Source organism: Heliangelus exortis, chromosome Z, assembly GCF_036169615.1.
Source record: "Heliangelus exortis chromosome Z, bHelExo1.hap1, whole genome shotgun sequence".
In the NCBI taxonomy this organism is placed as follows: Eukaryota; Metazoa; Chordata; class Aves; order Apodiformes; family Trochilidae; genus Heliangelus; species Heliangelus exortis.
The window spans coordinates 45943878-45970047 of NC_092454.1; the positions used below are offsets into that span (position 1 = coordinate 45943878).

General features: G+C 36.2%; 1 protein-coding gene across 1 annotated transcript in view; it reads left to right on the forward strand.

The window, feature by feature from the left end:
* The window catches only part of PLGRKT (plasminogen receptor with a C-terminal lysine), a 28235-nt gene extending 3169 nt beyond the window's left edge, over nt 1-25066 (forward strand). The window contains exons 2-4 of the mRNA XM_071732025.1: nt 15972-16102; nt 17117-17226; nt 22071-25066. Coding sequence (XP_071588126.1) covers nt 15972-16102; nt 17117-17226; nt 22071-22192 — 363 coding nt within the window. The 3' untranslated portion in view covers nt 22193-25066. The remainder of the gene's footprint in view (nt 1-15971; nt 16103-17116; nt 17227-22070) is intronic.
* Nucleotides 25067-26170: the final 1104 nt, after the last annotated feature.

Below are 26170 nucleotides of genomic sequence, written 5' to 3' on the forward strand. Positions count from 1 at the left end.
CATAGACAGAAGATACAAAGCTGTTCAGGCACTGACATTTTCTATGGAGGAGTGTGGGATGGAGGAGACTGTTGCGAATATAGGAAGGCAGCTTATATGGCTGGCAGAAGTTGTTCAAGACTCCTGCAAACCCCAAACCTTGGTTTATGCTAAAACTCAGTTTTAGAGTCTCTCTGTGATGTGCTGGACACTCAAACGAGCCCAGCTACTTCACAGTAACAGAATGTTAAAAGATGTGATAAAGTTATGTGCATATATTTTTTTCCTTATACCCATTTTGGTGTAACTGAAAAATAATGGATGGTGGCCTTGCAAATTGTATTTTAATGCTTTTCAGAAAAATAATAACAACTCAGCTGTCAGAGTGCCTTGGTCTTGAAGGACTTCCCAGTTGTTTGCCCTGCCCTTGGTATGGCTCCAGAATGAAATACCAGACGGTATCAAGCGGGGACTGTTCATGGTGAAAGTTTGTTGAGGCTTCATTTTTATCATGAGCCTGATCCTTAAGGTGTAAGTTGCAGAATTCTTTCCAAACACTTAATATATCAGATCTACGTATTCAGCCTAGCATATGGCCTTGCTAAGTGCTTTTAGCATGGATGAATGGGTAAGAAGAGGTTTCAGGTCTTGGAGCATTTATAGCAGATTCTTTATTTTCCTGAGCTAAATGCATGCTTTTCACACAGTGAAAAGCAGGAATTTCAGGTATTTCTTCTGTTGAAGTGCTATGTTCTGTGCTTTCTGTTCTGCTTAGACCTTTATTCCTTGGCATTTCTTTTCAACAATCCAAATGTATGCCTGGAAAAAGTTCTTCAAAAAGCCATTTGCTAAGAAAGCCATTTTCAGATATCCAAGGCAATCTGGAAAAAGGTACACATCCTGAAACTGGTAGTAATATTTGTGACTCAAAGTTCATTCCTTCATACAGATTAGAATACTTTTAATATAACTTTATTTGATATTTCTAAACAGTGACATTCCTTGACCAACATGTGAGTCTCTTCATAAGAAATTGGCTAAAATCACATACTTTGAAGGTCACTAAAGAATTTATTGTGATAAACAAGGCTTCAGTATGATTACTGCATAATTTAAGTATATTGTCTTCAAGTAATAAAAAAACATTAAAGCAACCTTTGAGTACTGTATATGTAATATAGTAGTATAGCGTGTGTGTAGTATGTTGAATATAGTTGTATATAGTGTGATAAGAAGCAAAATGATAGTAGACAGTCATGGCACAGTGCAGATTAAAATCTAAAATTTAATTTCTTAATTTTATTCTAAGACTACAGAGAGTGAAGCTTATGAAATTAACTGCAGAAGAATATTTCCGTGTTGATGTGCAAAAGGCATTCAAAGTGCAACTTAAGACTTTTTACTTAGAGTATAGACATAAAAAAAGCCTAAGCTCTCTTGTCATGTTTGTGTCAAGCTCTCACGTATTAGAGGAATCAAAAATGGTTTGTTTTGAATGGAACCCGACCAACTCTACTGTGCCCCTCCCTCCTCACACCCACCTACACCCTGGCCCACCCCTTCAGGTTAGATTTTACTTTATGTCCTTGTTATTTCTGTAGAGGTAATACTGCTTTTGGCTCCAAAAAGCTGCTTTTCTTTGCCTTGCTTGGGAACCTACACAAGGGAAACCAAGTTGGTTCCCAGGTTTCCTGTATATAATCCATCTGAAAGTCCTCAGTGAACTAGATGAAAAGTAACTCTTCAGTTAAGGAGGCTGAGATTTTGTTCTCTAAGAAACCTTTTAGATTCTTTTTCCAGTGATATTATGTAAGTTGAATGACATGAAGATATCATGATATATGTGGGCAAAATACTGCATCATAAACAGTGGTTTCTAGTGTATGGAATTAACATTTTTAAGTCCTTGTAGCACCTGAAATCTTTGTTTTCAGTTTTAACTCAATGTATAAGGGTGTTTTTTTACTTAATGAAAAGAATATTTTTGTTTGAAGTCTGTAAAGACTTGATGGTACACTGAGTCCTTTAATGACAAGTTTTTCCACTCTTTCATATCTTAGTTTGCAGCATCATTTATACTGAGATCTGAATTGATGACTCATTAATAGTTTTGTTGTATCAGGTTTTTTTAACATGAGATGACCAGAATGTGAAAGCAGTGTTTGACTATTTTGTTTGTGATATTTTTATGTAAAACTATCATACCTAAGGGATGGAGCACTCTCTTGATGTGGTCTACCTAGTTATGTTTTCACCTAGATACTGTTGTGGGAAAATCATAGAGGAAAGCAATAAGGAGAAAGAGAAGCACGGGTTTTGGTCAGAGATTGGAAGAGAAAAGTCTGTTACAGAAGGGACTCCCTAGTGAAGTGAATGAGAGCAGGTCATCTTGAAAAGCAAGAACTGGAAAGCTGTGGAAAAGATTAATTCCTAGTTTTGTAGAATTGCTAAGTTCAGGTGATTTTGAGTTTTGTTTGGTTGAGTTTTGGCTGTTTTTTTCCCCAGCAAGAGAATTCCTTATAAGACAAAAGGGTAATTTTCTCTGTGGGAAAGTATAATTGCATTCAGGAGTCAGAGATAATCCTTCAAATTAAACTTTGATGGGAGCCACATAACCTTTGAGAAAATAAACAGGCTAGGAAAATAATACACTTCTGACAAATCCTGATTTACCCATAATAAAAATGTTTTATTATATCTCCTGTCTGCAATATGAATCTCTGGATCATCTCATTCCCCTTCTTCTGCCATCCCCCTCTCTCTGTGTTTTATTACGTCAGACTATAAAGTGCATTCTTCTCCCCAGGTAATGTTGGATAGCCAGGAAACAGCCATAGATCTGCTTTCATAGCAGTTAGTCTTTTGGAGTTTATAGACATGCTCCCTGTATGCTCCCTTTGTGGGCATGGGAAAGGTTCCATATTCCTTGATGAAAAAAATGTCAATATCAAGTAAAGCTGAAAAAGTAAGGGGTTGATTTTTCTGTTTTGACAATGCAGTGCAACTACATCATCTCTTCTGAAAATCCGTGCCAGCTTCTCCATAGTTTCCAAATCTTTTTCATCACTGGGGGTCCTCAACATCGTATCCTTTTTTTTTTTCCCCTTGATGGTGTGTTTTGTTTTGGGTTTTTTTCTCACCTTTTTTCCCACCATCAGTTTTAACTGATCTTTTGGCAGAGATGCAGAATAATAAGGGAATAAAAAGCAGAAGCATTTTTTCTCCAGTTAGTAAAATTGTTAATTAGCTGGGCAGACAGGATAAAATATTGCTAGTGAGACTTATCCTCCAGTGCAATAATGCTTAGTCTGACTTTCCAAAGATAAAAAGGAATATGGCAGCTTCTTGTGAAATGCCAAAGACATATTTGGCTCTTGCACATTCTGTACTTGTAGAAATAACTTAATTCAAATCATAAATGGCAAGATTTCTTCTTTTGAAAATGCCTCAAGTCTTCTCTGCTTTAACCTGTTCTTCAGCTCAGGCCTATGGAGAAAGAGGCATGCATTTTGCACTGCACATGTAAGCTCTGCACAGGCATTCATGATTCTGCTTGAAATAAAACTGCTGCAGAGTGTTTTTCATACCTAGGAATGTCTCTAATACTCTTGATCTCAAAAGAATAAACTTTCAGACATAATTTCATTGGAACATTAATGTGTAAACATTAATTTCATTAATTTGATGTTACAAAAGATGTGTGACGGAAGTATATTTATTTGGAAAAACTATCTCAGTGAAACCATAGATAAATGTATATTTTTTTCTTTCCTCTACACAGTCAGCACTTGGTTAAAGACAAAACATAGCGTGACTGCATTCTTTTCTTGTCAGGGTTGTACTGTCTTTAGAGGTTTGAACTGAATGGTAATAAATGAAAGGAATGAGGCAGTTTTCATGTTCAACAATTGTCCTTAAATCTGAAATGAATACATAGAAATACTTGTAGCAAGCTTCCCAATAGACTGTATATTCTGAAAAAATAACATTGAATTGTTTCTGAATTAATGTAACAATAATAGTTAAAAATAATGGTAAAGTCAGGCAATTATAAGTGATGGAAAAAGAACATTAAATGTATATCCAGGCACTCAGCAGTATGTCAAAATAAAAGATGGCCATAATTCAATGAAAAGTTGAATTTTAGATTGGTTTGATATTTGGATTGTCTTGATGACTTGGAAAATGCCTGAAATAATAAGCAATGGAATAATAGTTCATAGAATAATTATCAGAGTATTATATTCAAGAAGGAAACATTAAGTAGATTAACTGGCCATAAGTGATTAGACTTCAGAAGTTTAAGAAAATACTTAATTTTTGTATACTTGAGCATAAATATGAGTGTATTTTACATATATATATGTACCTATATAATGACATATAAAGCTGAGTCAATAGCACAGATTCTTGTAAAAAGCAAATATAATTAAGAATTTATTAACCGGGGAATAAAATTGCTCTATTTGCACTACTGATGACTTGGCTGGGAAGAACAATTTGATACTTCCTTTAATGAGACAATTAGAAATGTTCAGAGAATAGCAATAAGAATAATAAAGGCATTAGAACCTATGAGGAAAGATAGTAAAATCATATTGATCTGATGCTATAAACACATGTGTTAAGAATTTTGTTTGTGTGCCTTGTTGGTGGTTTTTTTAACCCACTCGTTTTTTTTCTTGTACATCCTTCTGGAGATGGTGAATCTTTTTCCTTGCTAAAGCAAGCAGTCAAGAACTGCGATGAATATTGGGAGACAGAGTGCTTAGGTGTCACTATATGGGTTTCTAAGAAAGGCAGTGAAATCTGTCACTGTTGGTCTTCATTGGGATAAATAAATGTCTTTTTCAGCTTTCTGCTTTCAGGCTATCTTTAAAGAACCTCTGAATATGCTTTCTAGCTTTATCCCCATCACTATGCAAATGCAGTAGCTGAAGTACCTGAACTGAATGCAGGTCCAGCGAATGACTGGCTAGTGTGTAACAACTTAATCTTCTTGATCTATTTTGCACTTAATGCTGTAACATCTCTTTTCCAACCTCAAAATTTATAATGGGCTCAAACACAAGTAAATGTGATAAATTAAAAAAAAAACAAACCAAAAAAACAAACACAAAACCAACAACAACAAAAAAACACACACAAAACCCCCCACAGAAAATGTTTTTCAGGACTTGACACTGATTTCCGTGTGAATGTTATTACAGTACATTGTGATACCACTGAGATTTTTGTCTAGCAGAGATTACAAGATACTGTAGCCTCAATTATATTGGTGTTTGGTTTTCATCTCTTTTTGAAAATGTTTGCATCAGTCCTAAGGTTTATGTATGCCTAGTAAGAAATCAGTTTAAACCTTTCAACAGGACTTTTGTTTCTTATTGGGAAGCATCTGATAATCTATCTTCCCTCCTAGTGGTTTTTGAAGTTCTTACTTTTTAAGAAACAGAAATTAATGTAGTAACATATGTGACAAGATATATTGGAAGAGACAGCTGAAGCATTTTAAACATTTGTTCAAGAGAAAACTGAGGTTTCTCATTTAACATAGGTTATCTGCAAAGTTAAGAACATAAATGCTTTTTCTACAAATATGTACACATTTCTAAAGTTACTGGTTTTTTTGAGAACTTGAATTGAATAATGGATTCTACTGTCCTTAAGATGTATTTGTACAGTTTGCTGAACTTCCTTTATTACTGGAGGTACTCAGAATTTTGTGAGGGAGAGATGAGGAAAACTGAACTTATGTGTCAGGCAGCTGGATGATCTTCTCTGCCCTCTGCTCCCTAGTTAGTTTTAAGCTGGGAAATAAATTGTATTTGAGGTGAAAGTTTTATATGAATAACTTTTATTTCAGATAAATTAAAAATGCATTAAGAATGTAAAGGTCTTTAACTTGATCTTTACATCATGTCTGTATGATCTCACAGTGATGAGTTCCATTTCTCAGGGGCAGATGCTGGGACTGGCGCTGTTCAACATTTTTGTCAGTGACATGGACAATGGGATTGAGTCCACCCTCCCAAGTTTGCTGATGACACCAAGATTCATGGTGTGGTGACATGCTGGAGGGATGGGATGCCATTCATCAGAGCAACCTGCACAGGCTTGAGAGGTGGGCCCATTGCAAACTGCATGAAATAGAGTGAGGCCAAGTGCAAGGTGCTGCTCATGGATCAGATGATCCCGAGCACACATACAGGCTGGGCATAGAATGTATTGAGAACAGTCCTGAGAAGAAAGGACTTTGGGCTGTTGGCTGATGGGAAGCTCAACATGAGCTGGCCACACGCACCTGCAGCTCAGAAAGCTGACCATAACCTCAGCTGCATCAAAAGAAGTGTGGCCAGCATGTTGAGGGATGAGATTCTCGACATCTCTTTGGCTCTGGTGGGACCCCACCTGGAGTACTGTGTCCACTTGCAGAGCTCTCAGTGAAAGAAGAACTTGGATCTTTGGAGTAAGACCAGAGGAGGGCTATGAAGATGAGAGAGCTGGAGCAACTCTTCTATGAAGATAGCCTGAAAGAGCTGGGGTTGTTTAGCCTGGAGAAGAGAAGGCTCTGGGAAGACTTTTTAACAGCCTAAAGTGGGCCTACAGGAAAGCTGAGGAAGGAATTTCTCCAAGGCTCTGTATTGATAGGATGAATAGTGATGTTTTTAAGATGAATAAGGATAGATTTAAATTAGATATTCAGAAGTTCTTTCCCATGAGGGTGGTGAGGTTCTGCAACAGATTGCTCTGGAAAGTTGTGGCTGCCCCCTCCCTGCAAGCATTAAAGGCCAGGCTGGATGGGGCTTTGAGCAGCCTGATCTAGTGAAAGGTGTCCCTGCCCATCACATGGAGATTGCAACTGGATGATCTTTAAGGCTGCTTCTAACCTAAACTGTTCAGTGATTCTAAGATAGATGAATAGCTTTATGGCAAGCTAGACATTGCGCCACATTCAATTTTAGTAATTCAAGCTTAAAGACAAACACAAAACCGAAAACCAGAGAAGAAACCAGTTTTGTTTTCAAAAAGAGGGAAATAGTGACTTTGAATATGTAGTAGATTAAGTGATTTGCATAGACTTTTCTCTGCAGATTCCCTCCTGTACCTAACAAAACTTTGTGTGATAACATTCTTCCCATCTATACAGTTTTGCCAACTTACTTTTTATAGTAAAAGACGAGCCAGCTCCATGATGATACCATAAAATTTAAGTTTATCCTAATGTCTTAGACACTGCATAATTTTGTGGGGGTTTTTGAAGTTTCTAACCTTTTAAACTCAGAATTAATCCAAAGTATTTTTTTAAAGTCTATTACAATGAAAGAATTGTTCCTTTTATTCCATGTGAAGTAAAATGTAAGCAAGATTTCCCTTTCCTGACTACTACCATCTTTTTCCCTTTGGGGAGGAAATACTTAGATTTGTTTTCTATTGACAAGATACTAGTACTGCTTATGTCATCTCTAATGCATTTGTCTTGAAGCATTAGAAAAATTGTTTTGCCCCGTAGGTGATCTGGGCTTAATTCAGGAAATAAATTCTCCCTGGTAACAATTCTATATCCTTATTAGTTTGTGTGCATCGAATGGAAAAGAACAAGATGAATGATATCTGTGTTGAGGAAGATTAGAACAATCTGTCTCACAGGAAAAAAGCCAGTTTGGTTGGCATTAGCTAGGAGATTGTATACTCTGCCTGATTGCTATAAAGAAATAAACGCAGTGGTTTACAAAGAGCAGTTTTAATAGCTATTTCTGACATGCAGCCACTACCACCAAAAGATGCAAATCAGACTGATTGTTCCACCAGGAATGAGACAAACGTTAATTAAAACTTTACAGTGACATCAGTTCTACCAGTCTTTTTACTGGGTAATATTTGTGACTGGGTAATATCGTTGTGAATGCAGCTTGCTTAGGTAAAACTTCTGTCTTGCTTGGAGGTGCACCTGGACCTAACCCTTACACATATAAGGCTTAGTTTGTTGGGGGTATTTAACTGACTTCAAAGAAAAAATGTCTTTCCAAAGCTGCTTCCTTTAGCACTATGTATTTTCCATAGTTTATTCCTTCTTAGCAGAGCAAACCTACCAATATAGTCTTTTGGTGTTAAGTCCACTGAAGTAGAATCTTTCATACAGTATAATTTTATAGCTGTTTCTTCTGGTTTTAATTTTTAATTCAGTGCTCTGGGTCTTTATTTCTTTTTTTAAAAACGGGTTGATGGGGCACACAAGGAACATATGTAGAGATTCTATTGGCAGATGGAAATAACGAATAGTACTTGCCTACTTAGTTATTAATCAGAATCTGAAATTACTTGATATTGTCATATTAACTCTAGTCTTTCACTGCTTGATCTGTTTTACCATTCCTACAGCATGCATGCCTATTTTTACATAACTGGCTATCCAATAACTTTGCTTTGTCTTTTCAGAGTTTGTATAAAACTCCTGAGAATTCTAAACACTGATAACAGTACCTAAAAGCTTTGCTTACTTTGTACATAAAGTTATTAAATGAAGAGGGAGGACACCCTTCTTCACCCTGCTGCTCAAAGGCCAGAGAGCAGAAGCAGGAAAATGAAAGATTACTGCCAAAAAATCTTACTTGCAAACTAAAGTCCACTGGATTGAGCCTCTCCTTTAAACAGCTTAACATGTCAAATGGTTTTAAGTGCTTTTGATGTTATTTTCTTTTTATATGGCATATAATTCCATTAAGAGCCAGTTTTTGTACTGGCTTCTGGATAATGTTGTGACATCCCTTTTTTTATGATAACTCTTAGCCTGTAAGTACTTTCTGATGTGGCTTTGCACTTGAAATCTTTAAAAACCAACTTTTATTTTTAGGGAGTGTAGTTCCTTGCAGTATTAATGATTTTAATTGCTCTGCGTACTTGATATGAAAAATATTTGCAAACGAGATTTCATGTGGCTGGATGAAACATTTCAGCCTGATTTATTTTAAGTGTTTGTTCTAGAGGCCCATTTCTTGACACTTCTGTATACATGTTGGTCATAGAACCAAGCAGACACTGTGTAATTATTACAAGTTAGCACCTCTTGTGCTCTGGTGGCTTATGTTGGAGGTGTAAACATAGGTATCTCTATTCTGTTTTCTTTTTATTTTTGCTAAAGAACCATTTGCAGCAGCTTCTGGTTTTGCATACTAATTAGGAAAGATGACATCTAGAACAAGTCACAAAAGCCTTTCCTCCTTTGTCTTACGAAATTCCAAGTGTGTTGCTACTGCAAGGGGTTTGTGCAGTTGCTTAACTATATTACATGCACACCAACTTTTATATGTGTTTTGTAAGTGATTTGCAGATATTTGCATGCGTGACACAACTTTAAAAAAATAAGCCTTATTTTCAATTTGTGCCTCTGCTCAGAAGTTAGAAGGGACAAGTTGTTCAAATAATGCTTTCCGAGTCTCTGATCATTGGAAAACTGTAAGTGAAAGTAGTCTTCTATCATAGGCACAGTAGCTGTGGCCTGTAACAAATGTAAGAGAGATTAATCTTGATAAAACTGGAGGTTCTTTTAACATGACTGCAAGGATATTCTAACAATTTCTTGTGTTTTTCTTTCCTTAGATTTAGATTGTGAGTTTTTGAACTTAAGTAGAAGAGGTATATATTTATCTGGCTGGTAATTCCTTCTAAGTTAGATGAATTCCTTTTCTGTCTGAATATCTGTTTACCAGGCTGTCAGTGTAACAGTGTCTCAGTGATGGTGGCATGAAATACAGTTCCCTAAATAAGTTTACAGCCATAACCACTCAGTCCAAGTGTTTGTCCTTCCTACTGTGTTGGAGTGGTTAGTGAATGCCAAGGGAAACATTAAATATATCAGGTTGCAAACGGAGTCTTTATCCAGGGATACTTACTATGTCTTCTTCTCTCCAGATGTATCTTGACTTGCAAAAATACATAAAAAAATTGTATTTAGTGCATATGAACAGTGAAGAAAGAGCATTTTCCACTGAATCTGCTTTCCATCCTTGCATCTCACATGGGAATGCTGGGCAACAGCTGTCTCAGTATGATCCAGCAGTGTGCCCAGGTGGCCAAGATGGCCAACAGCATCCTGGCTTGTATCAGGAACAGTGTGGCCAGCAGGAGAAGGGATGTGGTTGTGCCCCTGTACTCAGCACTGGTGAGGCTGCACCTCGGGTGCTGTGTTCAGGTCTGGGACCCTCACTGCAAGAACTATTGAGGTGCTGGAGTGAGTTCAGAGAAGGGCAGCAAAGCCCCTCAAGAGGGTCTGGAGAACAAGTCCTATAAGAACACCTGAGAGAACTGGGGTTGTTCAGCCTGGAGAAAAAGAGGCTGAGGGGAGACATTATCGCTCTCTACAGTTACCTGGAAGAAGGCTGCAGTGATCTGGGTGTTGTCTCTTCTCCCTATTAACAAGTGGTAGGATAAGAGGAAATGGCCTCAAGATGCAACAGGGAGGTTTAGAGTGGATATTAGGAGAAACTTCTTGACGAAAAGGCTTGTCAGGCACTGGAACAGGCTGTCCAGGGAGATGGTTGAGTCACCATCCCTAGAGGTCTTAAAAAGAGATGTAGATGTGGTGTGCAGGGACATGGGTGAGCACTGGACGTGGTGAGGTGAGGTTAATTGTTGGGCTCAATAATCTTAAAGATCTTTTCCAACAAGAACAATTTCTGTGATTTGTTTTGTCCACCACCTAACATAAAACCAAAGTAGCATCTCTTGTTCCTACAGCATCTGAACACGAAACAGAAAAGCAGAGGGAAAACAAACCAAGACTCTAAAGTATCAGAAAATTTCCTTCTATCTACTAGTGCTAATGTGGCTTGTAATCCAGAGAGGACTGTTGGGTTTTTTCAAGTTGCTAAAGTTGACTTAATTAATATTAGAATTTTCTCCCACTGAATTGCAATCAATTAAATGATGGTAAAAATTCTCTTTTCTGTGGTTTGACATCATTGTGACAGTCTGAAGAATAATCAATAGAAATGATAAGGAGGGTTGCTGCTGGCTAGTTTATTAACATTATCAGTTTCACAGTAACTGACCTTTTCCCTCTTCACCTTACTCTTCATCTGTCATGTTTCATTTTGTCAAATTGATTTCCTTTTACTATAACAGTTACTATGTGGCAGACTTCAAATGCTAGTCAGACAGTTTCTCACACAATGCTGAGAAACTACTAGCTATATTTAAAGAAAAATGGGAAATTTATTTCTAACTGGGTCCTTCTCAGAGTTTTATAAAATATAAAATATTACTTGCTTCTGGTACCCATTTTATTTTAAAGTACTAAATTTACATTTTAAAACTATACAATTGGTATTTTGGTACCAGTAAAAAAGTTGCTACTGTAACTTAAGAGATCTGTTCATTATGTAGTTAAACACACAGAAATTTATGTAGTTGCTTTTTTTTTTTTTTTTTACATTATTAATTGTACTTGTTGATGTGTCTCTAGAAGAAAGTCTGATTGTTGTTGTGATTTTCTAACAGTAATAGTAAAACATGCTTGGATGTGTACTCATGCATCCACATCACAGCTTCAGCTCTGTTTTGCCATGCCCAGCCATGTGAATGGGAAAGCTACAGCATCTCCCTTCATCCCATGGCAAATCTGCATCTGAAACCCTTTACCTATAGTTTTTATGCAAGCATAGTCATATAAATAGTCCCTGTTAAATTTTTTTCTGTGTATATAGAGGGGAGGCTTATGTATTTAAAATGAAATAGAATTTATTTGTTCAGATATGGTGCTTGGATGGTGAACTGTTGTTCACCTAATGTATATGGTGTGCACCGGTGTCTTCTTTTCTCAATAATCAACTTCTCCCATCAGTGAGATTATTCTAAGGAAGATACATCATACCTCTGCTAAGTTTGAATAACACACATTTTTTTAATCTTTTCACCTATAAAGTTCTAGGTGTGAAGTTACGGTTTGCAGTAAGATGAATACCTACTATTCTTTATTCTTGCTTTTGATCTGCCATAAAGGGAAGTAATCTTAAGCCTCATTGTGAAATAAGTCTTAAGGGAAAAAGACTTGGTGTTTGCCATAAAATCTGCATGTCAATAGGTCAAAAGCCTTCTCCACCCTTTCACTACACTGGTGTGGCTGGCATTTTCAGAGGAACACATGTGGAGGAAAGTAAGACACAATTACTGTGAAATTAACAGCTGAAAATGGGATATTGATTTGAACTGCAGTCAAACACAATTTGTTTTTCTGTCTTCTAATTTGGAATAATCTTTTGTGGTAGACTCCTGTTACTTTACCTATATAGATTTACTTTTAAATCCTGACTTGGTTAAAGTTAATGTAATCCTAATGTAATAGTTTCACCATATGATCTACTGATAGTTGTTTGCGAGTTTAGCATGTCAGGCTGACCAGGTTGCACAAAATTCTCAAAGCTGAAGGTGTTCAGTTCAGATGGCCACGTTAAGTGGGTGAGCACAAAAATACTCCCCCTGAATTTTTTTAATTTTCAGAGACTGGGGTGCATAGGAGTTTCCCGAGTGCCTGTGTTGTTGCTTAGTTTTCAATTTACAGCCTTCAAAATTGATTTAAATTCATATAGGCTTTTAGTGCCAAACATTGCACACCAGCCTATTTAGCTTGTCTGACATCAGGTCTGGACATCCTAAAGCAGCCTGGTGACACAGGGTAGGTCGTTGTTTGCTCAGGCTCTTCTCTCATGCTTCAAATCTTTTTTTTACAGTCATTCCAGTAAGCTCAGGTTGTGCAATGAAATGGTATGTTCTTTGAACCACTTTTGCCATAATTGTTGCTCAGTTCTCCCTCTCCTTCAGGACAGCTTGAGAACCAATGAAGTCAATGTGGAATTGCCCTGGAACACTTCTGTAAATCTCACTGTTACACGGATTCCCCTTGCAGTCCTGTGGCCACAGCACTACAGTCTGTAGTGGCAAGAGGAAATTATGCCAAGTGGCAAAACTGATCTTGGATATGGAAAGCAAGAATGAAGATTTTTTTTTTCAGAATAAAGGAAGACAGAACAAAGGGCATTTCTTCAGTTTGGAAGAAGTGTTCCTAGGTTTGGCCTAAGATTTGCATAGGTTCAGAGAGATTTTGCATCGCATTTAGTGGCATTTGTGTGTTGCTGTTAGGTTTTACCCATATAACTTATGAATAAATAAAAATCAATTTTAAAACAAACTTATGCAATAGTACTGTAGATTACTTAGCATCCCTGGGAACATCTCAGTTGGTGCTACAATAATGTCTATATTTTTATGGACAAAGTAGATCTTGTATAGTAAACTGTTAATTTTAACATCATGCAATTTCATTAGTAACAAGAATTAAATTATTAATTTAGCTACATATCACTAGATCTACATTTTACTGCCTTACATACATCAAGATGCATCTGAAATCTTTTCTTCTTGGCTATGCCACATTTCTCTGTGCATGCATAAAATGCTCTAGGATTCATCGGTCTAAAGCTTCCCCCCAAACACACTTTCTTTTAAGAAATACAGTAGTGTGTTTCATCTAGGTAAGATTTTACAGCCAAAATGAAGAAGTTTGCTGAAAAGAAAGGAATTATGAGCATTTTTCTATGCATTTTCCCTCCTTCCCTCATTTTTGCATAGTGTACTGCATTGAAATTTGAGAGTTAGGGCTTTTTAAGCTAAAAAAAAAAAAAAAAAAAAAAAAAAAGGATTCTTCTGCTTAGAAAAAAGAAAGATTTCTTGTTAGAGAAATAGTTTGTTATCAGGGTGCTGTTTATAATACACAAACCACATTGTTTTCATTTGTACTGTTATTTACGTAAACTGCATGTTTCATAAACATAGAAATATACTTGGGCTTCTCAGATTTGATGTCAGACATGCTCCTACGGGAAGGTGTTTGACCTTAGTGTCTGTGACTTAGTAATATCTTTTTCTTTGGTACTTGGGTTTTAAAGAGCTATCAAAGTATAACTTGTGTGAGGGTTTTCTGTTTTGCTCTGGTTTTTTTTTTTTTGTTTGTTTGTTTTGTTTTGTTTTTTTAAGAAAACTTTCTAAGAGCCTTTATTCATGCAGACTGAAGATTACAGCTTTGTTTTTGTTCCATGCTTATTTCTTTTTGCTCCCTTTGTGCATGTCAAACTTTCTGGTTTTCTTCTCCATTAAGTTTCCCTTTAGCAAGACCTGTCTTTCATCAGCATATTCCACTTCCTCCCCATGTACTCCTTCAAATGGAAGCTCATTTAGGGTAATACCGTGCACTTCGGAAGCGTAGGCTCCTGTTCTGTGCTGAGAGGCAAACAAAGAATCCCTTAATACTTTTCACACGTGTGCAAACTATACACATAATCATTGCAAGGGAAAATAGAGGTCATTAAATTGATATTACATTTCATCATTTTATCTTACCACGTCAACCCTCAGCAATTTACCAGGCTTAGGATATCGAAGACCACAATGGGGCTAATTAATGGGCTGTATGCTTGTTTACTTTAGAATTTCCAAGTGTCTCATGGGTGACAAAATAAAATATAATTATTTTGGTATTTTATTAAGTGGTTTGTCAGTCATTATATGATTACCTCTTCTGAAAAAAGTGATCTGAAAATTATAGATATCAGGAAGATAGAGCCTGTTGATATTTTTTTGTAAAAATAGCAATTGCTGTGTCAGTCTTGAGGAAAGAGAAACAGATGAAACAGTTCTGTGAGACTACAGTGAATGTTGTTTTTTCCTACTGTGTACAATTATATGTAATTAGATCTGTCCTTTTTTTATTATGCTGTCTAAAAAAATAGTTCTACCTATCTAGGTACCGAATGAGCTTGCAAATAAAATAACAAGATGAATATAGTCTGAAGAAATATTTAGTAACAGTTGAACAGAAATTGTTCTGTTCAGGCTAAATCAATAGTAGTGGAGATGAATAAATGGGTGGAAACCTTAAGTAATTACAAATCCGTTAAATTATTCTTGAATTAGAAATCAGGACAAAAGAACAGATTTGATTGCTTTTATAGGTGCATGAGAAGAGAACTTTCTAAATTCTCTCTCTGTTCTTTCTATTCTAGAATACAGTTTTTTAGGCATCTGGTATTGTTTCCTGTACATTGGTCACTTTTTATACATCTTTATACACTTTTTATATGGTTAGCTAGGAGACACATGCTACATACACTTTTTTTCTTTCAAAAAAAAAATTAATAACAAAAATAAATGAGAAAAAGCCAGGCTTCTTACTGTGTCTAACTTCTGTACTCTGGTTTCAGACCACTTTTTTTTTTTTTTTTTTTTTCTTTTTTCTTTTTTGTTGCTCTAAAGACCATTGTTCTCTTTGGTGTAGCGTACAGTGGACAGGAACTTTTAAGAAAAACTAAATTTACCTTTATTTAATGGAAATGTAAAAGCATGTTTAGATGGGGAATATAACTACAATAATCCTATAGTGTGCTTTTGGGTTCTTATACATAGAAAGCTCTACTTTGATATTTGAGCATACTGCATAGATTGTATTGTATTATTGTTCTTAATTTTAGTTACTGAAGTATTTTTTCATGGTCTTTCGATATGTATTCCAGTATCTTGAAAAGATCTGATCACAGTTTCTTCTGTATTTGTAAAGAATTATTAACTTTATAATGCATGACATAGAAGAGAAATCCTCAAAAGACAAACAAGTGTCAGGATTGACTCTAAAGATGCTATCAGCAAAATTAAAGTCAAGCAGAATAAATTAGAAAGCAGATAGATGGGACCCTTTGGATGCCCATAGAAATTCAAAGGTCAGCATTAAAGCATTTGCTAATAGACTTAATCACATTTTTGGTATAAACTGTTCTGAGTTATTATGGAAGGAGACCATTCTTGTTCAAAAGTTGTGGATGACTAAAGTAAAAGAATAAAAAAGAAAGCTCAGTTAGTGTTTTGGATTTATAGACTACTTAGATATTGACTCAGTCTTTAAAATAAATGGATGACTTCATTTTGTTTAACCTCTCTCCAATCCTTAGCTGGAAAGGCAACTACTGATGCAGAACCAGATGAGAGAAAGACAAACAGCCATGCAGATTGCTTGGACACGGGAATTTCTCAAGTATTTTGGGACATTCTTTGGACTTGCTGCTGTAGGTTTAACAGCTGGGTATGAAGTTTATTTTCTAACAGAAAATATAATTTTTAAAATATATATTTTTGTATTCTCATATTATTTATATCTATATTTGTATTTGTATTATGATGGATCTCCCTTTTGCATCATAACAGGTAGTTATTTTTACCTGGTAGCTTCTCAGAGGTTCATGAAATGACAAAGTGACTCTGATTTCTGTCCTCTTCCAGATGTGTTTTGGTTATATCTAGACTGCAGACATATATAAAAGCAGAGACATGTGAACTGACAATAAAATGTGAACTGAGGTGCAAATTATTCACTGTAAAATAAAAATTGTGAGTGGAGCAAGAGAGATTGTTTAGAAGCCGTGCTGGTTTTTTGTCTGTATAGTGATTTAATGAACTATTAATGAGCAGCAAATCCTCCACAATCATTGTCTTTTCATATGACAGTGAACAAATTGACATATTCTGAAATCTGTTCATTTAAAATTTGAATCAAGAAATTTACCCAAAGGCAAAAATTCCCTGGCTAATAAAGCTGTATGACATGGGAAAGAACTGGCTGTATAGGACTTTTGTTTGCTAATGTGTTTTTCTTGAGGTATAGCATGATTAGAGGTTATGTAGAAAATATTTGTAGCACACAGTAAAGATTAAATGAACCTTATGCATCATGCATTCTCTGTGGACTCAGATGCATTTGGAGCTGAACATTTTAGTGTTACATGTTGCATGTGGCTGGATGGATATATGCAAATACACATGCATGCTACACTGATAATCCAGTTTTTGTTAGATATACTCAAAACTCACTCGAAGCATTTTTTTTTTAATACACTTGGGTTGGCAGTTGAGCAAGAAGGCAACCAGAAGTGAATGCTCCTGAGGTAATTAACACTTGCTCTTCAATTAGAGAGTGTAGAAGGATACACAAGTCCTAGACAGTCAAGGTCAACTTTTAACTAACAGTGCTGATGTACGAAATGTTCTAAATAATCTTATCTTTCTTTTCTTCTTTTTTTCCCCCCTTTTCTTTAAACAGAGCAATAAAAAAGAAGAATCCAGGAGTTTTAGTGCCAATAGTTCCCTTAAGCTTTATATTTGCCTATCAGTATGATATGGGCTATGGGACACTGTTGCAAAGGATAAAAGGTATGTGTGTAAAGTTTCGCTTGTTGACAATAGAACAAATCTTAATATTTCAGATTACTTTTTTTTTTTTTTTTTTTTTTTTTTTTCCTGGAGGAAAGTTTGCAATAAATTTTCTCTCTTTTCTGGACAAAACAAAATGTTAATTTCTTTTCTGTTACTATGAGATACTTTCCCAATAAAGAGTACTCACTGTACTTTCATAGTCTTTCCCTCTAGTCTTTCTTCTCTCATTGTGAAAAATATGAATTCTAAGGCTAAATACAGATGAAGTGTTTTATATACGGGAGAAATTACAGATCTAGTAATTTCCTTCCACGTTCCTCCTCAGTGCTGCTGTTTTGTCAAGGGCTAGGGATGATAAGAACAGGTAAAGGAATTACATCTTTATGACCAAAAATATAGCTAATCGTCTTGGTCTCAATGGCCTGGTAAGATGAAGAGAAGAAGGATGAGTCTTGGAAAGTGGAGTCTTGCCTCAGAGTTGCCAGCAGAGGACCTGAATAAGTGGTGGGTGTTGAAGATTAAGGAGGTGCATTTATGTTATCTGATTCCTGGTAAAGCAGGCATGCTAAGGCAGTGTGTACTGTAAGTAAAGACACCATTAGGCCATGGATTGTCACCTTCTCAAATCAACTTAGTTAACTAGCTTGATTTTCCTGTCTGCTACTGACACAAACACACTGAAACAGAATAAAAATTAATTTCAGTTCTTGGTCTTAGCCTCCAGATCTAAGAGCTAGTTTCTCTAACTTGGTGTACTTCATTTAAAATAAGGATAGATTAATTAGAAAAACTCTGAGGTATTTAATGTTGCATACAGGTGCAAATATGTTTAGGTGAGGCAGCAATGTGTATCAGCATGCATTTCACAAATCCCACTAAATACATTTCTTTGGACTTTAATTTGAAGAGGCAACTAAGCACAGGGTGAAAAACTGTGTGACTCTTGGGAATTAAGAGTACTGAAAAGGAGATTAGTACGTACAATGCAAAAGGAACAGCTGGAACTGAGGATTTGTTAATAATTTGTTAATATTAAGGTTATTTTCATTCTGGAATTTTTAAGAAATGAACATATAATGCAAGCCCCATGGAGTGTGTATGGAATATGTTTGCTGAGGAGCAGGTGGACCTCTGTAGGTTGAAGAGGGCAATGTGGTATCCTAATACTTTCCAAATAGGAAAAGTCATCTTTATAACTTCAGATCAACAATGGCAACTTCAGCAGTATGCTAGGCTTGTGAACGGGTTACAGAGAAAAGAAGCTATGAAGTCAAATGAACAGTAAGATAAAACAAGATGTGCCAAACTAACTCTATCTTTTCTAGGAAAATTACTTCCAAAAGAAATGTGTTAGATCTTCTATAAACTCATGAAAGCACTTAGTGTGGTATCACATGAAGATTAAGTTATGAAGGACATGGAAATTAGTAGACAGGTAAGCATGGCAGTAAAGATAAGATGTTAAAGGTTTGTGCTTAAAGAAGACAGCTAGGCTTCAGCAGGTTTATTAGCAATATTCCTCAAGATTTGGTCTCATTCTGCTTTCGTTTTGTCTTTGAAATTATGAGTAGGTTATACTAATAAAATCTGTGGATGACAAACTTGATTGGTGTCATCAACAGAGATTAAATAAACTGTAGTGCAAGAAGGATGGAGGACCAGAAGAACTGAGATAATAAAACAGGGTTCAAATTGATAAGAAGGTCGTTGAGAAGCTAGAGACTAATAAGGATTTCTAGCATCAGAGCTCACCATCTGCAACTGTCAGAAAAAGGGAAAAAACTGAATGTATTAGGTGATCACAGAAAGAGTAACGTAATGGAAAGATCCAGCAATGTGATGAAATTATGAGAGTCAAGCAAAGTTTATAAACATGAAGTGATGTTTTCTAGTATCATAGCATGATTTGGAAGGGACCTCTGGTCCAGCTGCCTTGCTCAAGCGGGATCACCTAGAGCCAACTAGCCAGGAGTATGTTGAGATGACTTTTCAGTATCTCCAGGGATGGATATTCTACCACCTTAGTACAGAGAGTACAGTTAGGTATTGATGCAGGAGAACAGTAAACCTTCCCTGGAAGGTTTAAACATAATTTGGCATCTTGAATTACTGAAGAGTTAGAATTATGAAGCAATGCCAAGCTGCCTTGTGAGAGAGGAAAAAAAAAAAAGTTCTTAATTTGTTTAGCCTTGTAAAAAGACATGAGAAAATTGGGGCTGTAGATCCTACTTACAGGATAGGATAAAGGAAAGTAAGAGAAGGAAATAAAACTAATTCCTAATATCAGTTCTAGAATAAGAGGAAGTGGGCTAGCCTCAATGAATCTGAGCTGGAGATCAGGAGAAGGTTCATAATTATGTAGAAGTCAGGTTCAAGAGTTTATTTTTATTGTAAGATTAAAATTAAGCACTTGAAGAGAAGGGTTTATGAGACAACTGACCTGCAGCCACAGTGCTTGTTCTTATCTTTTAGCTTATCTCTGTATCCATTCCCACACACTTTCTCAATGACTTCTCTGCTTTCCTGTGTATTCTGTTGGTGTTTGCCATGCTTCATCTCTGTGGTGTAATAATTAATATATATACCATTCTCTTTAGTGTTCCCTCTTCAACTGGTCTCTTTCTGCCAGGATATGCCCATTACCAGCCTCATGGCAAGTTTCTTTCCTAAGGTAATCTGCAGTTATTTCCATGTTGCAGAATCATCCCTCTATCTGAACCACCTTGATCAAACAGTCCTGCATCTTCTGTCCTTCATTCTTTGGCCTCAGCTTATACTTCTGGAAGGTTTCTCTGTTTCTCTTTAATACGGCATTTTATCTCTGAACTTGCTTAAAGTTAATTTTTTCTTCTGTCTCTAGCCTACTTGTCCAAACATTTTCTCATTACTTGCTTACTGTCCTATATTGAAGTTGGAGGGGGTTCTTTTCTGCCTTATATCTTGGGCTAATTAAAGCACAAACTGTGAACATAAGGGGAAACACCTACTTTCAGTCATGCTTGTGCTGTTGAAAAGCTTTAAGTGTGCCAGGGCCACGTATCAGAAATAAGTCTTTTGGGGATGGCAGGGCTACAGAATATCCCTCAAGTGCATTATCTTTTCTGAATGGCTGAGGACACTGAGAATCAGTCATGCACCTGATATCCCTGTTCTCAGCCTTGCTCTGCTGCTTTTTCTCCCAGTCCAGGTACAATTTTTAGACAAATTGTCAGAGGAGCAGAGGGGAGCCAGCTTCCAACTGAACAGAACTTCTCCACTAAGTAATAAAACTCTGGCTACCCTTCTCCAAGACTGAGATAGCTCACTGCTTGTATCCTGAGCCATGTGAAACAGGATATTGACTGGGCAGCCTGCTCTTGTGAATGGGGTTGGACTCGATGATCTCTCAAGGTTCCTTCCAACCCCTAACATTCTGTGATTCTGTGATGTGAGGGGCAGGCGTAGGGGCTTGACTGTAACATCTCTCTGTCACCTAAGATATTTTGCTATTCCATATTGAGATGTGATATGCTACTGACTGTCATCGTGTTATTACCAGTTACTGGGAGTGGTAACCAGTGTCATCTAGTTGCATATAACTGGTGTGTGGGGATCTCAAACACTGTAATACTAATAGAATTGCAGTATAACATTCTAGCATTCAGACCAGTTTCAAAGAATGGCCACACTCTTGACTGCATGACAACATTCAGCCAGGTCTATTGCATATAAATAAATACAGCTTCAAGTCACTGACTTAATGATGGTCAAGCTAGCCATTAAGGCATGGGTAAGCAAGATTGTTGGCATTATATCAAAGAGCATAAAGCCAAAGCAAACACATTCCTTGCTTAATCTTTATCCTTTCTAATATCAGTCAGACAACCATAACCTATGTACGATGTTCAAATTGTATCTTTGTTTTTTGGATTCTCTGTCCTACATGTTTTCATTCCAGCCATACCTAGAGCATTGTGCACCCTACAACTTTTCCCTGCTGTGCAGTTCAGACTCCGTGTTTAAGTAACTGTTTTAGCAAAACTTTTTGTGAGCAGTATGCTGCTTTAACAAGTGCTTCCTCAAGTCCTGTGCTACCCACTTTCTGCCTGCAGCCTGACATCTTTTAGCCTAGGCCTGGGCAAAAAGAAAAACTGCTCAAATTTGGCATATCTAGGATACTGTGTACACAGAATTTACTTGTTAAAGGTTATGTATGCTTTAATGTGTACTTCTAATGCACCCTCTTTCCAGACTCCTAATTAGTCAAATACATTATGCAGTTGGTACCAAGTATATTGCTGTGTTATCTCACACCTGCATTTCAAAGCACGTGTGTAATAAGTCTCTAAATGAAACCTTACTACAACTCAAATAGTTTTTAGGAGAAAGGGATTAGTAGAAATGGCAACCAGAACACAATTGATTCTTTTGGCTGAAGTTCTTTCAGGCAAGTTCAGCCTGAGTCAGATACTTGGTTCTGACCAAACAGTTCTGGTAACTGTTATCCTGCCAGTACAAAGTGCCTTAAAGATGACTTTAATGCTACATTACCATCAGCACATTTGTAAAACACATAACTACCACCTGGTGTTTTGGTGTTCTAGCCCAAACGAGAGAAGCTTAATCAGCTTCTTAATTTCTTTATTTGTGGTTTGGGTTGGGTTTTTTTTTTCCTTAGTTTGTTTGGTTTTGTTTGTTGGTTGGTTTTGTGTGTGTATGGTTTTGTGAGGTTTTTTGTTGTTTTTTGGGGGTTTGTTTTGTTTTGTTTTGTTTGTTGGGTTTTGGTTTTGTTTTTTTCACTTCTTTTGCTTTCTCACAGTAAAGATGAGGATATCTACTTGATTTTTTTATTTTTTTTTAAGGTGAAGCAGAGAACATATTAGACACACAGAGCACTTTGCTAGAATTGCCCAAAGGACCACTCACTTACGAAGACCTGGAGAAAATCAGAAGATCTCAAAGCAAATTCTTCACAGGAAAATAGAGGATGGTATTAAAGCTTAATATCTGAAATGTGACTTCGAGTTTGGTTTTGTGCATTAGTGAATCACTAAAATTTGGTAAAATTAAGAGGTGTTTTTTTTTAAGCAAAACATAACTAATTTTTTTAAAATTAATACTTTCTAAACCCGTTATTTTCGTGTCATATGTATGTCTTTAACATTCATTGTTACTGTAATATATTTTTCTTGTTTAGAATGAAATACTGAATTTCCACTCTCTATTTAGAGTCTGAAAATAACTTTCACTTGTTTCAAAAATGTCTGGTACTGATCAAACCCACTATAATCAACAAAAGTAAGTTGATTGGTACAAATTTGTATAAACATGGTCATAATTTTCAAATGTGTTTAAGGATGTCTAGCTTAATTTGAAGTCAGGAATAGACAGTCAACTTCTTTAAAAATCAGGACACTTTTAATTTGCTGTTCATTAGGCAGTAAACCATCTCTGCTTCTACTTCTGGAATAAACAGCTTTTATCAGAAGTAGGTTCAGAAGTAAACACATCACTTGCTAACCGTGTGTTTTACTCTTAGGAAAAACTACTAGTATGAGCAGAGATATTTTCTCAAAAGAGAAAACAAATTATTTAGCTATTTCCTGAATCCTTTTTGTGCTTGTTTGACATTCTGAAACTCGGGATAATTTGTTTACATGAAATCAGCATTCGGCTATTAAGATTAATAATAACTGAGGCTAAAAGCAAGCAAAATTTTTAATACATATTTTTGTAAGATCCAAGGAACCTTACAAGTACTGAAAAACTGAGGGATTTTTTGTCTGCCTTTACTTCACGTGGTATATACTGCAAACATAATTTAAGTATATTTTAGTGTTCTGATGTTACACTTGGCCAAAGAAAAGCATCTTGTTTATAAACAAAATATTTTGTGTTTCGGATGGAAACTCTTCTAGCCTTACTCTAATTGAATAATGAAAAATAAATGCTAAAAATCATCCAATGGTGAATGAAGCTTAAGTCTCTATTGACAATTTTTTGAGTTAAAAATTAAATTCCTGCTGGAGATCATGCCCTGAACCTGTTTCTGAAGACCACTTGATTAAGATAGTAATATTGTTACAGTAAGACAGGTGAACATGTAGTAAAACAACATTCTTCTCAGTGTAGGAGAAACTGGTAGCAGTTTCCATAGCTGTGTGAGATTGAAGTTCGTTTACTTCTGCATTCAATCACTTTTGTAATTGTCTCTGTCATTTGCACTTTAACAACACATCCAGCCTGCAACAGATTTCAAATGTGATGCCTTTTATGTGCAGAGTGATAAAATAGGTTATAATTTGTCATAATAGCTTGGTCTACACATTTGCTGTTTAGGATTTAAGGGAGTGATTTATCTCAGAAGGTGTGCATCAGCTCAGCTGATAGTGCTCCCCATCTTCTGTGAGCTCACAAGGTGCCGCCCAAGACCACCACATTCTCACCCTGTCCTCTGACATAATCCCTCACCAGCTGGTGGTGTATTATGTACTGCTCTTAACACAGATCTGTCCTGGTTTATTTGTTTAGCTTTGAATAACAATCATCTATGACCTTTCTTCCAAGTGCTGAAGTCAACCTTGCTTGAATTTTGAAAAAGTTATAATAGCCTTTTATGTTTTTATCTGTCATCTGTTGAAACTCTTTCTCCTAAGAAAAAAAAAGAATTAAACCAGCTTGGTTTGGTATTTGTATTTCTCCACGTGTGCATTTTAACCCACCTTTTAATCCTACAAAAGATATTTCTAAAAGGGAGTGGGTTTAGTAGTCCATACATCAGTTTTTGTTACAAATGCTAGAATATTAGGAAAAAACATAATCTATCCACTGTGAATTAGTTCCTAACCTGTGTGTTTGTGATAGAGTTCTGGCTGTGGTGTTGAATAGGCAGTGTTAAAGGTATCAGGCAGGCTATGCAAAATAATGACCCGGATACTAGTTGTAGGAGATAATAGGATAGCTATTTATTACCCCATCCTAGTAAAATGTGCTTTTATTTTTTTTCTCCCAAAGGTTAAACTTATATCAATAATGTTAATCCACTGCAAGACTCCACACTAAAAACAAAATGAGGCAAGTCAAATACAGCATTACAGAGTGAGTATCAGTGGAAGTTACCAAATTCACAAAAGAAAAGCAACAAGCTCTAATCAGGACAGTCTTAATACCAGATTCAGAAATGGATTTAAACAGGCTACTTAGGATGTGCCAAAGTGTTAAGGGTTAAGCCACATTTACTGTGCTTGTATATTTTACTGTTAGCTTTGCTTTTTTTCTTGATAAATGTATGCTTCTGTTTTGAATATGCTCATTCTTTGTTACTGCATATTTATCCTGCTTCCAGTGAATCAACCAAAATGCTTGCTCATACCTGTCACATATATACACAGCTACAGCATGGTTAAAAGGTATGATTTCCGTCAGAGAATGATGAAAGCAAGCTGGAAAACTTACCTTTGACTGGGCCTCCTTCAGGGAAATAAAAGTTTAAAGCAAAAGTTGCCCATAATCGTCATACCAGTTGTACTCACAGAAATAAATAAATAAAACACCTGAAACATCCTGCTCCCTTCTGTCATCACTGCTCAGCTGCCTTCAGCTGTAACATTTACTTTAATTTATCACAGCAACTGTCTTTGTTTTCATGAATCACTGGGGAAGGGAAGAATAACTGCAGGGGTAGCTTGTTCTGACCTGCAGGCACTATTCTTACCGTCTTAATCCTGTTGTTTTTTCTGGTTGTAATATCTGATAGCCATGTATCCTGAATCAGTGTCACTCAGACCTAGATTCTTCCGGAAAAGTGAGAAGTAAGTCATGATTAGGGTGTCAAAAATAAACTCCTTTTTTGTTCTCATTTTGGGTATTTCTCATTTAGAATCCATGAAAGTACAGAACACTTGTGAGACACAACTGCCTGCCCCACACTTCTTGTATTAATGTGGTTTCATAGGATACATGAGTATTGTTGAGAAACAAGCAAAGTTACCTTGGGGATCCAATCTGGGCCCCTTCCTTTATTCCCTGGATGAAAGATTTAACTTTTCTAAGCCTTTCCTTTTGATAGGGGAAGTAAATTCTTACAGCCCCTTCCTAAATGTTTTGAAGTTACTTTATGACTGCAATTGCATACACTGCTTTTAAAAATAGAGGAGAAGAGCACACGTGTGAACATACACAAATGATATTGTTTCTGCATTGCTATCTAATTGCTTAATCAGTCTTGGAATTCGTTATGTAAAAGTTCTTAGATTTCTTAATTTTTTAACTATTAGCTTTCTTAAAAGTGAACTGCTTTCTAAAACCCACAGTCACCTTCTGATGAAGTCCTGATGAAGCCCTACATAAAATAGCTGGATAACACTGGTACCTAGTCAACGATCACATGTATGCAGTAGTATCTCACATTTCTTGTAGAACCTTGTCTAGTGCTAAGCAACTTAAATACTTAAAATTCATGGTTGGGCAACTTTCATAAACTAAGTTCTTGCAGCAGTGAATAGAATGAATTTGCAATGTAGTCTGAAAAGAGACTGATGAAGTCTGTGCATTTCTGTCCCAGTCTGATCTCTTGTGTAGATTGTCTGACATTTAACATGTGAATAAGCCTTTCATTCAAGGTATTCAAGGCTATCAAGGAGAGTATTTTTTTAATTTAGCCACCTATTTTCATTAAACATCTTCTTCCCTCTCTAAACTTTGCTGTTGGCCAGCAGATTAAAAAATTTAGTAAAAGGGAGAAAAATGGTACAATCATCATCACCTTTTTTTGGAAACTAAAAAATACAAAATATTTGCACTGAGACAGTAGGGTGGATGTACTTATCTTGCAAGATCCTACAGATCACGAATGGAATTATTGAAACAGCTTAACTGTTGCCTATTCTTCTTTGTAGTAGATGTTAAGGTGCACAGTTATATCTGACTGGTTGGATTTAAATTACTTATATTCTTCTTTGTG